This window comes from Antechinus flavipes, chromosome 6 (assembly GCF_016432865.1).
Source record: "Antechinus flavipes isolate AdamAnt ecotype Samford, QLD, Australia chromosome 6, AdamAnt_v2, whole genome shotgun sequence".
Taxonomy (NCBI): domain Eukaryota; kingdom Metazoa; phylum Chordata; class Mammalia; order Dasyuromorphia; family Dasyuridae; genus Antechinus; species Antechinus flavipes.
The window spans coordinates 210,498,197-210,513,218 of record NC_067403.1 but is presented as its reverse complement, the minus strand read 5'-3'; the positions used below and the strand labels follow the sequence as shown (position 1 = coordinate 210,513,218).

At 37.6% G+C, this 15,022-nt stretch overlaps 1 protein-coding gene across 4 annotated transcripts in view; it reads left to right on the top strand.

The window, feature by feature from the left end:
• Nucleotides 1-15,022, top strand: part of SBF2 (SET binding factor 2) — a 464,636-nt gene that overhangs the window by 325,621 nt on the left and 123,993 nt on the right. For all 4 annotated transcript variants that reach the window (XM_051964776.1, XM_051964778.1, XM_051964777.1 and 1 more), the window contains one exon: nucleotides 8,097-8,165. In XM_051964776.1, coding sequence (XP_051820736.1) covers nucleotides 8,097-8,165 — 69 coding nt within the window. The remainder of the gene's footprint in view (nucleotides 1-8,096; nucleotides 8,166-15,022) is intronic.

Here is a 15,022-nt window from a genome sequence, read left to right as displayed (position 1 = left end):
ATCTCATGGCCTTTCCACAATTCTTGTCCTTCTTGATCTCTCTGCAACTTTTTGCAATGTCAGTCAACCTCTCCCCCTTAACTTTTTTTTTTCCCTAGTTTTTTTTGTGACATTGCTCTCTCCTACCACTTTTCCTCCTAAGAATCTAAAAGACTCTTTAGTCTCCTTTGCTGGGTCTTTTTCTAGGTCACATCCAGTTACCATAAGTGCCTCCAACGATCTGTCCTTAGCCCTCCTCTCTTCCCTCTACAGCCAGAATCATCAAACTTTTTTTGTAAAAGGCTGGGTAAAAATACTTTGGGCTTTACAGGCCAAAAAACTAAAATCAAGGATATTATGTAGGTATTTACATAACAAAAGAAAATAAATTTCTATAAAGTTTTTCATAGAATTCAAAATATATTATGATGGAATCAAGTTTTTGTAATACAGGTCTACTAGTGAGAATGATGGAATTCTTTTAGGGGGAATAACATTTCTCTTAATTGAGTTAGTGATAGTGTTCCCTATTACCAAAATCAGTTACAAATGTTCATCTGTTAATGCTGACAGGTAATGAGCCTTTACATATGTCATCTTTGAAAATAGCTTTTCACACAGATAGATACTGCCAAATACTGACATCATTTTGTAAACATGATTTTAATTGAATACATTCATCACTTAGGAGACATTTATAAGAATTTTGTTAAATATTTCTTAGTATTTGCTTTTTTAGCATGTCATTACATTTCAGATTAATCACTTCCCTTTGAAAGGTAGGTGGAAGTTCCTCAATTGCAGTTATTTGGATTTTGAAATATGAAAATTTCTTTTGCACTTGAATCAAGATCTGAAAAAATGCTGTTAAAACTTGGGGAAAATGTATGTTATAAATTTATGTGGAAATAAAGATATTGCTTCTTTTAACTTTTGTCAGAACAGGAAATACATAAATTTGACATTTGTATTATCAAATTGGCTTTACTACAATATAAGTTTTACATGTAAGCAGTATTTTGCTTCATAATTTTAGTCTGAATTCATTAAGGATCATTTTCAGGACTGGAGACAAAGCAGACAAAACTATTCAATGTTTGATGATAAACCCTGAGAGCAGTTTTGCTCATTCAGAAAAATTTCGATCTTAGACCAGAGCTCAAAAATCTTAGTAAAACTTTTTTTTTCTTTTTTCTTTTCCTGTTTGGACATGATATATGTATATATTTGTAATAAAAACCAAAACTAAAATAAAATATTCAATACAGCAGTATATATGGCACCTGAAATGCTTTCAAGTAATGATTGTCACAGCAATTGGTAATGAACAAGCCACTGGACTTCCTCCACTCTACTCCTTGTAATGCAAAAGCAGCTATAGACAATACAGAAACAAATGTGCATCTGGGTGCCAGCACAACTTTATTTATGTCACTGAAATTAGAATTTCATATGATGTCATGAATCACAGAATATTATTCTTTTGACTTTTTTCAACCATTTCAAAATGTAAATCCTTCTTAGCTCAAATATAGACAAATAGCAGGCCAGACTTGGCCATGGACCACAATTTGCCAACCTCTGTTTTGTGGTTTAGAGTCTATATTTTCTTGCTTAGTGATCTCATTAACTCCTAAAAGTGACATTGTCATCTCAATCAAATAATTCTTGGATCTCTTTGTCCTGCCCTAACCTGTCTCCTGACCTCCAATCTCAAACTCAGCTTATCTATTAACTCATTTTCTTTCAAATAAATCCTCCCATCTTCTCAATTTCCCTCTTTCTGTTGAGGGTTCCACCACTCTCCCGGTCTTCAGGTTTGTCGCCATCCGCCAAAGCACTCATCCCAAAACTTAGGTCTGACATCTCACTCTTCTCTTCATAAAAGTGTCTAAGTTCTGTATTGCCTTCAGGAGCAAAGCTCTCTACAGACTGATCCCTTCCTCCCTTCCTAATCTTCTTAAGCTTTATTCTGCTTTGTGCACTTGACCAAATAGAAAGCCAGCTTTCTCGTTCTTCACACATGACACTCCCCCAATGCCTTTCCTTCTCATTGCCCCATGCCTGGAATTATCTTCTAACTCACTTCCACCTCCAGTTTTCTGCAAGGCTCTGCTCATGTCTTCAAGATTTTATACCTAGCACAGATGTCCCCTTGTCTCCTTTCTACCCCCACCTTCCCCCTATCTCTTACATGTCCTAATGCCTTCTCTAAATTACCCACCAGTTACATTTTATATATCTTATAGTCATATGATGGTATTGTTATCTATTGATTGTATTTTTTAATTATTTCTCTTATTAAAATGTGATTTTCTTGTGCATAGGGACTGATCATGTCTTTAAAATCCAGGCCAAAATACAGTGCCTGCCCCATAGTAAGCATTTAATATGTTTTTTGTTAATGATAATGAAGATGATTTCTTCAAAAGTTTTTTTTTCACATATGATTAAAACAAACCAAAAGGTTTTCTAAGAAATCTATCTTTTAAACTTTATGAAAATGAAATTCTTTAATGATTAGATGAATTTGACATTTTTATAATTAAAATGAAAAAAAAATTAGTAAGCCCTTTTTGTGAACATTTTCCTTAGAATTGTGAGAGGACATGACCTACCCATTGTACCATTAGATAACTCACTATCTTGACTTTGGATGATTCATTTGAATGCTGGGATCTTCAGTTGACTCATTTTTCAAACTAGATCTCCAAAATCCCATTCAACTCTGCCAACCTAGTGGTCCTAACTGACGGTCAGAGTTAGTGATTCTCTATTTTGTTTACTTAAAATTACTCAGCTCACAAGAATATTATGGAAAAAATGCCTCTTTCCCCAAAATCAAAGCAGTTCCCTGGGCTTGTGCTTTGGTATTTGTGATAACTATCCTAGTTGGAAATGACTTCAAAATAAAAGAGTAGAATTCAGAAAGAAGAATTCATTTATTTCAGCCAGATAATGTGGAAAAATATAAAGTGCACAATCCCTAAAAGAGACCAAATAGTAGTCTGAGGACTCTTTTGTATTACTTTTGAAATGTCCTCAGTTTCTTTAGTGTCTTTTATGAGTCAGTTTTCAATCTTACATAATATTTTTGAGTGCCTCCATTGCACTAAAAGCAACTAAAAGAAATCCCCTTGGCTTTAAGTAGTTGGCTAATCAGGAAAAAAAAAAATTTCTACTCTTCAAGGAGTCAGATTGCATTCAGCATCTCTCACTTTTTAAAAATTTTAAAATAACTTTTTATTTTCCAAATATGTGTAAAGATAGTTTTCAATATTCACCCTTGCAAAACCTTGTGTTCCAAATTTTCTTTTCCTTCCCTTCTCTCTATTCCCTCCCCTAGATAGCAAGTAATCCAATATATGTTAGACATGTACAGATTCTTGTGTGTGTGTGTGTGTATTTCCACAATTATCATGCTGCACAAAAAAAACTAAATCAAAAGGGGAAAAAATGAGAAAGAAAATAAGACGCAAGCAAACAACAAAAAAGGTGAAAATATTATGTTGTGGTCCACATTCCCACACTTTCTGGATGCAGATGGTTCTCTCTATTACAAGTCTATTAGAATTGGCCTGAATCACTTCCTTGTTAAAAAGAGCCCCATCTATCAGAATTGATGATCACATAATCTTATCGTTGCTGTGTATAATGTTCTACTAACTTCACTCAGCATCAATTCATGTAAGTCTCTCCAAGACTTTCTGAAATTATCTTGCTGAGCGTTTCACATAGAACAATAATATTCCATAACATTAATATACCATAACTTATTCAGCTCTTCCACAACTGATGGGCAGCCACTCAGTTTCCAGTTCCTTGCCATTATGAAAAGAGCTGTTACAAACATTTTTGCATATGTGGGTCCTTTTCTCTTTTTTATGATCTCTTTGGGATATAAACCCAGTAGAAACACTGTTGGATCAAAGAATATGCACAATTTGATAGCTCTTTAGGCATAATTCCAAATTGCTCTCCAGAATGGTTGGATCAGTTTACAACTCCACCAACAATGTTTTAGTGTTCCAGTTTTGTGTCCCAGTTTTCCTACATCCCTTCCATTATTTATCATTTGCTTTCCCTGCCATCTTAGCCAATCTGACAGGTGTGTAGTGTATCTCACAGTTGACTTAATTTGCATTTCTCTGATCAATAGTTATTTAGAGCATTTTTTTCATATGAATAGAAATGGTTTTAGTTTCTTCATCTGAAAATTGTCTCCTTGTATCATTTAACCATTTATCATTTGGAGAATGATCTGCTCTTACAAGAAGATGTTTTGGGCCAAAACCTGAAACAAGGTACTAAGTAGAACTAATTGATACAATGCTTATGTTCACACCTTTACTCATTGGAGTTCACACGTTTGGGAAATTTCAGGGTTTAGTATGAGATATCTGAATTCACACCTCCCTTGAAGCTCTTAGGGCCAGAGAGCACTGTGGGAGAAAACCCATAATCCCTTTCTCTCAGAAGAGTCATATATAAGCCAGTGAAGAGTGATTCATTGGAATATTTTCCATTTGGCTGGCTGGTGGCGGAAGAAGAGTTTTCAGAGGAAGAAGCTATGAGTCGAGAGTTCAGTGAAGATTGAGAAGGCTCTCTCTTTTTCTTCTCAAAAAGCAGCCAGGTGATAAAAGTTCAGATCTTTTATTATCTCCAATATAGCCCGGTTAGCTTAGAGGCCTATTTTCTTCTCAAAGCGCAACCATGTGATAAAAGTTCAGATCTTTTATTATCTCCAATATAGCCCGGTTAGTTTAGAGGCCTATCTCTCTGCTTGGTTCCAAGAGCTCTCTCCGAATGTCACCAAATCCAAAGGTCTGGTCCTTCAGCCTCTGCCTCTGCTTTCTTCAGCCTCCAGCCAGCTCCACTCTTTATCTCATTCCGGCGAAATCTAGACTTGTAGCTTCTTCCTCTGAAGAACTCTCTGACTGGCCCATTGGCCTATTTATGCTCCTTCCAGAGAGAGGGATTATGGGTTTTCTCCCATAGTGCTCTCTGGCCCAAAGAGCTTCAAGGGAGGTGTGAACTCATTGAACTCCAATGAGTAAAGGTGTGAACACAAGCCTTGTATTGATTAGTTCTACTTAGTACCTAGTTTCAGGTTCTGGCCAAAACATCTTCTTGTAAGATTAGATCAACTCTAATTAGTTAGCAGTTAATAAGGATTCCAACACAGAGGCAAGACAGATTCAACTTGGTGCTGGTTCTGGAGGCTGAAGAAAGCAGAGGCAGAGGCTGAATGACAAACCTTTGGATTTGGATACATTCGGAGGGAGCTCTTGGAACGAAGCAGAGAGAGAGGCCTCAACTAACCAGGCTACTTTGGAAGGAGAAAATAAATGTTTGTATTTTTACCAGCTGGCTGCATTTGGGGAAATTATTGATCTGAACTGAAACTAAAGCTGCCTCCAGAAAACCTCCCCCGAGAAACCTACCTTCTCCTAGAGAAAACCATCATCTTATATCTTATAGCATTTTAAAGAAGAAAAAGAACTCCACAAAAACCTTTTCTAACAGGGCTGTTTTGAGAGTCAAATTAGAGAGAGTAAAGGAGAAATAAAATAATTTTGCAAACCTTAAAAATGCTACATAAAATGTATATTATTACCCTGAGAAACATTGGTGACAACTACTTTTTCAGAGGTGAGATTAGAAGTATTAAAGGAAAGTTCAGGGATTTTGTATGAATGTCTAGCTACTTTCTGAAGAGCTAAGCAAAACTTTGGAATTTAAAAAAGTATAGGATTGGAAAAGGAATTAGAATTTTGACAAGACATGAGAACTTATACACGCTCATTAGTGAGAATAGTTCCATGTGAGTACTGTCATCTGCCGTCCATATCCTCTGGAATTATCTAATATATATCCAGCCATGACCTGAAGTATGATGCTTTTTAATGATATTTTTAACAAGTATTAATCCAACCTCCATGACAAAGGAACTCATTCCCATTTAAGCTGCATTAATTCCCATTAAGCTTTAATTTTTGTTCTTTATATTGGTCTGAGATCAGTCTCTTGATAACTTTCTCTCACTAACCCTGACTCCTGTCCGAAGCTACACAAAGTTGAATCCCTTTTCCTGATTTCCACACTGGAAAAGACAAACGTCATGCAGTCAGATCTCATGAAACTGCATTGTCTTCTAGTCTACTCCCTTCATTTTAAAGGACTTGTCCAAAGTCACATGAATAGCAATCCAGGTCTTTTGATTTCAAATACAATGAGGGTTTTCCTGCTACTGTACCATAATGGTACACCTGGTCTCCCATGACCTTGCTTTTCCCAAGTTAAATGCCCAAATAAGTTCCTTGGCAAAGCAAACTACCTCCATCCTTCAAAACATCATACATTACTGACCTAATAGCAAGGAATGTGAGAAAGGGAAGAAATTGCCTAGAATGGTACACATTCTACCTTACTCCCAGAGGGTCTTCTTTTAACTTTCGGTTAACTCTTTATCCCAACTCCAGAATCACCCATTTCAGAGGTCCTCTAGCATATAGTATTAGCTCTTTTCAAAAGCTCATATGAAATAAAATACATAATTTACAAATAAAAAGTTTTAACAAAAATAATTTCATTCATTTATTGTGAATATCTTAGGAACAACACATAAAACTTTTTTCCATGTACTTCCAATTGCTATAAACAGAGGTGTGTTTTTGGTTTTGTTTTTTTAGTTCTGGTTTTGATTTTTTGCTATTAGAATTTATCTTTTCCTTTGCTATTAAATTGATCCACCTTACATGAATTACTTCCAGTCATTGGCCTGCTTTTCTAAAATGTAATTAGGGACTGGCATTGAGAAAACCGTTATTTGCAATATGATAGCAATTCAGTTCTAAGGATTTGTTGCTTAACCTTCTATGCTCACTAATATTATAGAAATATGCAGTGCAGTAACTGCCTTCAGGGAGTGCTTTGTATCTTTTGGAGATAAACACTTATACTTGGGAAGTAAAACAGTAATAAAGAACTTTGCAATAAATTGAAAGGATGAATTTAGATGTAGAGAAAAAAGACCCGGTGGATCAGAATTATAGAAAAGTAGCTGCAATTCCTTTGTACCTATTCCTGTTTCCTTTATGGGAACCACCATGCTCCTAGAGTGGGTGACTCCCTGAATCATCACAGTGTCATCCTTGACTTCTCACCACCAATATCAAATATGTTACCAAGTTTTTTTCTGCCTTCACCAAATCTATCCCATTTGTCTCTTTATTTCTACTCACACAGCCCTTACTTTCTCGTTCAAGTTCTTTTATAGCCATAATTGTTTGCACATTATTTCTCCCATTAGAACTCCTTGAAGTTCTCCTTGAAGACAAGGACTTGATTTTTATTGTCTTCATATCCCCTGCACGTAGGACATTACCTGGCACATAATAAGTGTTTAATAAAAGGTCTTTAATTGATCGACTAATATTAGTTCCTTGAGAGCAAGTATTGTTTCACTTTCAATTTTTTATCCCCAGAATCTACTCTATCACTATTTAATAAATCTTTGTTGAAGGAAGTAAGGGAGGATGGGGAAAGAAGGAGAGAGACATACTGCTTGTCACCAAGAACAAGGGATCTGGGGAGTACAGAGAGTTGTCTAAAGGAGTTAGAAAAGTGATGGACATGAGACCAGTGTGTCATTCCTAAGAGAGTCTTTTCAGATCAGATGTGGCTCTAGCCCTGCCCCCATTCCCCTCAGATCTCTGACCCCTCTGATCTGTGACCACATCTGTCATAAAAGCTTGCATGCTGTACAGTTCTCATGGGCTCTTTCAGCTGGTCCTTTGAATCTCTCTTCTACTAAACTTGCTTCCTCTATGCCTACAGGAAAGAAGTTCAGGGAATCTAGAATTCGGTTCAGCCAGCACTTCCTAAGCACTTACTAAGTATGAGGAGACAAAGTAAAAAATAAATAATGTTTTTGTCCTCAGTTAAAATGGACAGAGACTGAATGGATAATGAATGGACAAGTACCAAAATAAGTTCCTAGAAATCACCCTAAAATTAGGACAGTAGAGGAGGAGGATAACTACAATTGATGACAGAATTGATCTTTCAGATGGATATGTACATAATTATGTTTCTATTTCTTTGTTTTATTTAAGGACTGTTCAACCCTAGAAGAATATAATATTGCAGCAGCATTACTGCCTTTGACAAGTGCTTTCTATAGGGTAAGTTTGAATGAGATTAAAATAAGTTAATTCTGATTTGCTTAAACATATTGCTTTCACTTAATTGAAATTCAATGTAATAAACATTTCTTAAACCCTAATAAGACCCTCTGCCATGATGGGAATTCGAAGATTGCAAAAACCAAAATGTTCCTTATTATCAAGGATACTTTTATTCAATTTTAAATGGATGTCCTAAATCAATGAAAAAGGAAGGAGTCAGAATCCTTTTTTTTTTTTTTTAATTTCACAGATACATCTTATTTTTTTCCCTCTAAGCAGAGGAAAAAAGCTTATCTTTGAACTATAAATGCATATTCGTTCTTCAGAATGCTTTAAAAAAAAAACCCTCACTTTATATATTCAGCCTCAAATAAACCTCTCTGTGCTTGGTAATTTTTTAAAAGGTCAGTTATTTAACTTTCCTTATCTTTAATCTACAATGAATTTTACAATGGAAACATTGACATGGTGTAGCATATTTATAAAAATACAATAAGATAAGATTTCTCTTTAATATCAGACTTATTTGTCATCAGGGTTTGTGTTTTCATTTTTTGTTTTCATTTCATTTTTTGCTCATCATCATTTATTGGAATCACACTGAAACTGAACAACTTTCAGGTCTCTAACTTTTTGCAACTTGTTTCTGGAGCGTGATGTAAAATGTCAGTTCAGATAAATTCTCCACCATAAAAATCAGAAACTTATACAAATATTGAGAATTGCTTTCACCTGTTTTATTACCACAGAGAGAGAAGCCAACCTGCTAGCGATTCTGTCAATAGCTCAATCTGTGTGATGGGAGCTTCCATGACAATAGCACTAAGACTTTTGTCAAGATTTCTACCTCTGTTAGAGGGAATGTGGCCACTTTATGCATTCATTCACTTATTCATGGGAGAGTTTAAGAAGGTACAATTCTTGTTAAACCTGAGTATATCATTTATCTACATCTAATCTTTAACTATTAAAGCTTGACCTCAGGTGCAAATATGCAAGAATTTCCACTTGTGACACTATCTACCTAGTCCTTTCTTTGCTCAGATCTTGGGAATGTGTTCAATTCACTCTACTGAATTATTGGTTTTTCTGAACCGAGATTTTGCTTTTGGGCTTGTTTTTTCCAGTTTTAATTTCACTTTTACATAGTAAAAAGTTCATATTCATTTCTTTGTTTACATTTTAGCTGCACAGTTTCGTTGACAAGAAGAATCTCAGGTCTAGCATGTTTTTGACAAGACAAATTTTTTTTCCATTTTCTACATTTCTGGAATCATACATTGGTAAAGTTAAATAGTAATAATGTTGCCAAAAAAAGAGTAGTCATTCAGATATTTTTGTAAATACACAGAAGAAAATAGAAATTTAAAATAGCAGGACAGCTTTGAAAGTTACTTGTCAATTTGTTATGTGCAACTTAAAAAAAAAAAAAAAACTTTGTATACTAAAGATTGTAGTTTTCCATATAATTCTCTTTTTTTTTTCTAGTCTGCTTTGTACATGAAAATATTCTTTTTTTGGTATTAGTTAAATTTAGAATTTTAAGTAATAGTATAGTTTAGTGGAATTAGAACTGAACAAATGGCTGTTTAAAAATAGTCATTGTTGGTTCATTGTTAACTTGGAAGGAAATCTCTCAGGGGAATGCCCCAGAGTTTTGTGCCTAGCCCCGTACCACTTTTATCAGTAACTAGCACAACTTGATGGTATGATTATTGCAGTTTTAGATAAACCAAAGACAAGGGAATTAATTAATACAGATCGACAGGGCTAAGATCCAAAAGGAACTTGACAAAACAGAATATTGTATTGGCTCCAATAAAATGACATCAAATAATTTAATTAAATAATCGTCTTCCCTTGAATTCAAGAAAATTGGTTTCACAAGTCCAAAGTAAAGGAATTATAGTTTAAGTTCTTCTTTAAAAAAAAAAATCAAAAGATTTAAGTGAATGTTAAGCTCAATATTTATCATATCCTCCTTATTTCTAGTGGTTTCCCTCTGTTGACAACTTCCAATTTATCCTGTATATAGCTTGTTTCCATACACTTGGTTGCATGTTGTCTTATGGTGGAGATAAGGAGGATCAGAAAAGGTTTCCTGTAGAAAGTGAGATTTTAGTTGGTTTGAAGGAAGCCAGGAAGTAGAGGAAGCTGAAAAGAATTTAGGTAGGGGGGAGAGCCAGAGAAAATTCTCGGAATTAGGAGATGTAATATTTTGTTAAAGAAAAAAACAGAAACCAGTGTTACTGGAGAACAGAAGGCATGGTGGAGTACAAGGTACAAGAAGACTGGCAAGGTGAAAAAAGAGTGGAGCCTTTGGAGTTTACTCCAAATTAGAGGGGTGACATGGTCAGACAAGAGTTTTAGAAATATCACCTTGACAGGTGAATGAAGGAGAGACTGGAATGGAGAGAAACTCCTAGCAAGGAAACCAACACGCCATGCCAATGGTCAGCAAGTAAACATTAAGTGCCCACTGAGTGCCAGGCACTGCGTTAAGAACATCCAATACAAAAAGAGGCAAAAGGCAGTCTCTGCCTTCCAAGAGCTCCCAGTCTCATGGGGAAGACAACAAGCAAACAGCTATCCAAACAAGTTAAGTCTATAAGAAAAGTGGGAAATCATTAAAAGAAGGAAGCCATTGGAATTAATAGGCTGGGAAATACTAATTGCCAAAGATGGGATTTTAGTAGAGACTCGAAAGAAGCCAAGGAAGTCAGTAGGTAGAGCTGAGGAAGCAGAAGATTCCAGTATGGAAAACAGAAAATGTCCATGGCCAAGGATGGAACATCTAGTGCATAAACTAGGAGGCCGGTGTCCCTGGCTGGAAGGGAGATGGAGGGCATGAGAAGATTGGAAAGATAGGGCAGCTAGCCTGTGAGGGACTCTGAGCAACTGAGAAATTAAGGCAATAAGGAGACACACCAGTTAATGAAATAAAAGGATGACATGGTTAGAGCTGAGTTTTTGGAAAATCACTTCGGTGACTGAATAAAGGATGGATTGAAATGGGGAGACTTAAGGCAGGCAGGTGCACCAGCAGCCTATAACAGTAACCCAGGAGTGAGGGGAGGAGGACCTGCATCAGGCAGGGACAGAGTAGGCAAAAGAGGGGTCATATCCAACAAGGGTCGGAAAGATGAAATAGACAGACCTTAGCCACCATTTTGGATGTTGGGGGAGGGGCTGAGAAATAGTAGAGTCAAGGATAACACATAGACTTCATGCCTGGGGAACCAGAAGGGTGGTCTCTACGTGAAAGAGAAATTAGGAGGGGTTAGGGAGTTTTAAGGGAAAGATTTCGGACATGTTGAGTTTAAGAAGTCTACTGGAGTCTAATTCAAAGATGGGGATGAGGATCCAGCAAGAGGACGCTGAAAAGGAGGAGAAGCAAGAGAATAGTGTTCCTGAATCTAGGAGAAAAAGGAGATCAGCAGGATCCCAGACTGCAGAGGGAGAATAAGCGTTGAGAAAAGGCCTTTGGAACTGACTGGCAATTTTGAAGAGAACAGTTTCAGGGGAATGAATGATGAGGCCAGAAGCTGGATTCTGGAGGGGGAGGGGGGGTGTAAGAGAGAAGAGGCAAAGAGGAGCTATCTATTGCAAATGGTCTTTTCAAGGAGTTGGTCACAAAAGGAAATAGGATGGTTTACTATGGGATTGCAGGGATCAAGTGAGGGGTTTTTAAGTTTGAAACAAATTGATAAAATTTTCAGATGTGAGCATGTTTGTGGAAAGGAGACAGTAGACAAAGAAAGATGGAAAATAATAAGAGATAGAAAATAGACAAAGAGTGATGCAGTAAAGTTGATGGAGGAGGCAATCTGTAGGGGAAGATGAGATGGAACAGGATCACTTGTGCAGGTGATGGGGGGGGGGGAGACCTTGGTAAAGAATAAGGCCATCCCTTCATGTGAGACAAGGGTGAAGGAAAAGATGGTGGTAAAAGCCATATGAATAATCTGAGCTGAGGTAGAGGGGAGAAGAGAATGACTTTAACTTTTTCTGAAAAATGGGGGAAGGGTCTCAAGTGAGAAGGTGGGCAGAGAGCCTTGAGAGGCTTCAGTTAGGATAAAATGGTCTGGAAGAGCTACTGTGTGGAGAATAGGATACAGTGTTGATAAAAGAAGATATAGGATTGCCTAGGAAGAGTGAGGTTCCTGTTACAGTTGGGTAACCAACTTATAGTAGACTTAGAACAGTTGTGTGATTTTCTTCACCTATATTCAGTAGCATGTGTGTAAGGGCAAAAGTGACAATAGTGGGAGTTATCCAAAGCTGAGGCTTGGCAGGCACAATTGATGATATGATAAGAGAACAAAGGACTCAAGAGAAGAAGATTGTGTAGAATTGAACTGGTTCACTAAGTGACCAAGATGAGGAAAGTGGAGAGAGTGGTTCAGAACTGAGAGGGTGACAGATTGGAGGTCATGGTGTGGGCAAAGGATTGGTATGGTTGGATAAGGGGAAACAGAGGCAGTGGTAGAAAGTTTATATGGATTGTGTCTAATTAAAGGGATTTGGGAATCCTTGAACATGATATTGGTACATTTGTGGATGATGGCAAGATCAAATGAGCATCTTTGTGTATATTTGAAATAGATTGGAATAACAAGTATTAGGATGAGGAACTAAGTGGTTAAGATATTCAAGGGACAGTAAAAATGTTTGTTTGAAGTCTTGTTATAAAGGGAGGAGTTGGGGAGCATAGGGAAGTTGTAAGCCAGGTACCAAACTCTTTGAGAAAGAAAGGGGAATGACCTGGAAGTCTGTAGATAACAACTATCAGTATTTTGATTGGATGGTAGATATGAACAGTATAAATCTCAAAGGAGTAAAGGTTACTGAATGATGGAAGTAGAGAGAGAACCTGAAAATAGCGGCAGAGAGCAACTCATTTCAGCCAGTGATTCAAGGAGAATGAGTGAAGATGCAGCCAATACTGGAAAGAATGGCCAAAGAGAGTGTGTCATCAAGGGAGGGCCAGGTTTCAGTGGTAGGTAGAAGATGGAAGGAATTGGAAATGATTCAAAATGAAGAGAAGTTTTTTTGTTTATGGAACAGTCATTCCAGAGGGTACAATGGGAGGAGGAGGTGGTGTTTCGTTGGGACTTTGGGATAGAGCCTTTGAGGGGAGATGGGAATGAGGAATTGGGAGAGGGACAATGGGGAATGCAATGATGACTCATAGGGTCAGAATCACTGGAACATGTAGAATATGGCTAGGGTGCATATGTTCTTTGCTGAGTGGATGCACTCTTCTTTACCCAAAAGAGGTTCTAGATGAGGCAGGAGACAAACATAGGGTCAGGTGAGATAGAAAGGAGATGGTCAAATGGTTAGATGAGAAGCTCTTCTTCACTCTGAAAGCTGGAGATCAGGCAGCAGAAGTGCAGCAGATGGACGTCGAAGCTGAGCAGAATAGGAATGGGGAGGAGATGGAATGGGGTCCCTTGTAGGGGGACTTTGGGGAGCTTTTGTAAGGAGATTGGGGGCAGGGTACAGGAGGAGATGAGTAGCAAAAGTAAGTCATCTGATGTAATGGGCTGAGGCTTGAGTTGATGCACTGAGGTCCCAAGCACATGAGGCTAAATAGTAATTGGACCATACTCTATTAATATATAAGCTTGGAGAAAGAATGGCCCCTGCCCACTCTTTGTGCAAGTCCTGATGTGTTGTATAGGAAATGACGATTTTGGTGGGTGGAGGCAGGGGAGTGGAAAAGGAAGGGGAAGGAGAGACTTTTGGGATTGCCTTGCCACGGTTTGCTCAGCTCACATCTCTCTCTGTTAGCTGGCTTCCTGTCGCAACTGTCCATATTGCTATCGCAACCTTTCTTGCCTATATTTGCTATCACAATCTTTATTCACCTCTTCACTTCAATAAATATTGAAGATTTTTCCCTTAACCTGAATTCCTGACTCGGGCTGATTTTTAAATACGCGGTCATTACAATCTGACAGGAGAAGGGAGGGAAAACAAAAGAGGGAAACTTTGTGAAGTGGTCTCCATTTTTGTGTTGGATTTGGTCTTATTTTCAGTGAACTATAAGCCAAGAATGTCAGTTGAAAGACTGGGGAAAGGAGAGTCATAAAAGGTTGAGACCAGCTGAAAGATTTGGGAAAAATTGCTGTGTGGAGTGAGGTGTACAAAGTATTGCCTTGCACGGAGAGGGCCCACTTGTGATGATGTCACATAAATGTGTCATGGACGCAACACGATTTTGTGATTTCTCACACATCACATTGTTGAGCTGCGTGTGATCAGGAGTGAAGATCAGGAATAATCAGGGCCAGGGCTTGACCAGGTTCCACTCTCCTGTACTGTCTTATGCTCTGCCATGGTCAGACAGTATTCACTTCTAAATCCCACATTTAAGTAAATGGATCAGCATGTTAGAGATCATGCTATGTCAGTGATGGTGGGAAGGACAAGCAGCTTTTTCCGGGAGGTCCTCATGGAGAACAGGGATTAGGTTTGTTCTCACCAGAGTGCAGAATTATTAACAATAGGTGCAAATTCCAAAGAGGCCTGTCCTAAGGAAAAACTTGCTAACAGTTGGAGCTATCCAGAAATGAATGGGCTGTCTCAGCACAAAAGGTTCTCTAGAGTACACCTGTCCCAGAATCATTCTGACTGAATGACCATCTGTCAGATGTGTTGTAGAGGGCATTCTCCTTCAAGTGCTAGACTCATTCAAAAACAGAATAGGTGTAGTCTCTGAGGTCCCTTCCAATTCTGAAAATCTCTGATTCATTCATTTATCCGTTGCCACTAGTTGCACTGTTAGGAGCAAGTCCCGTTTTTTCTTCTCCTGTGATGTGGGGATAATATTACTCATAATGAGTTAA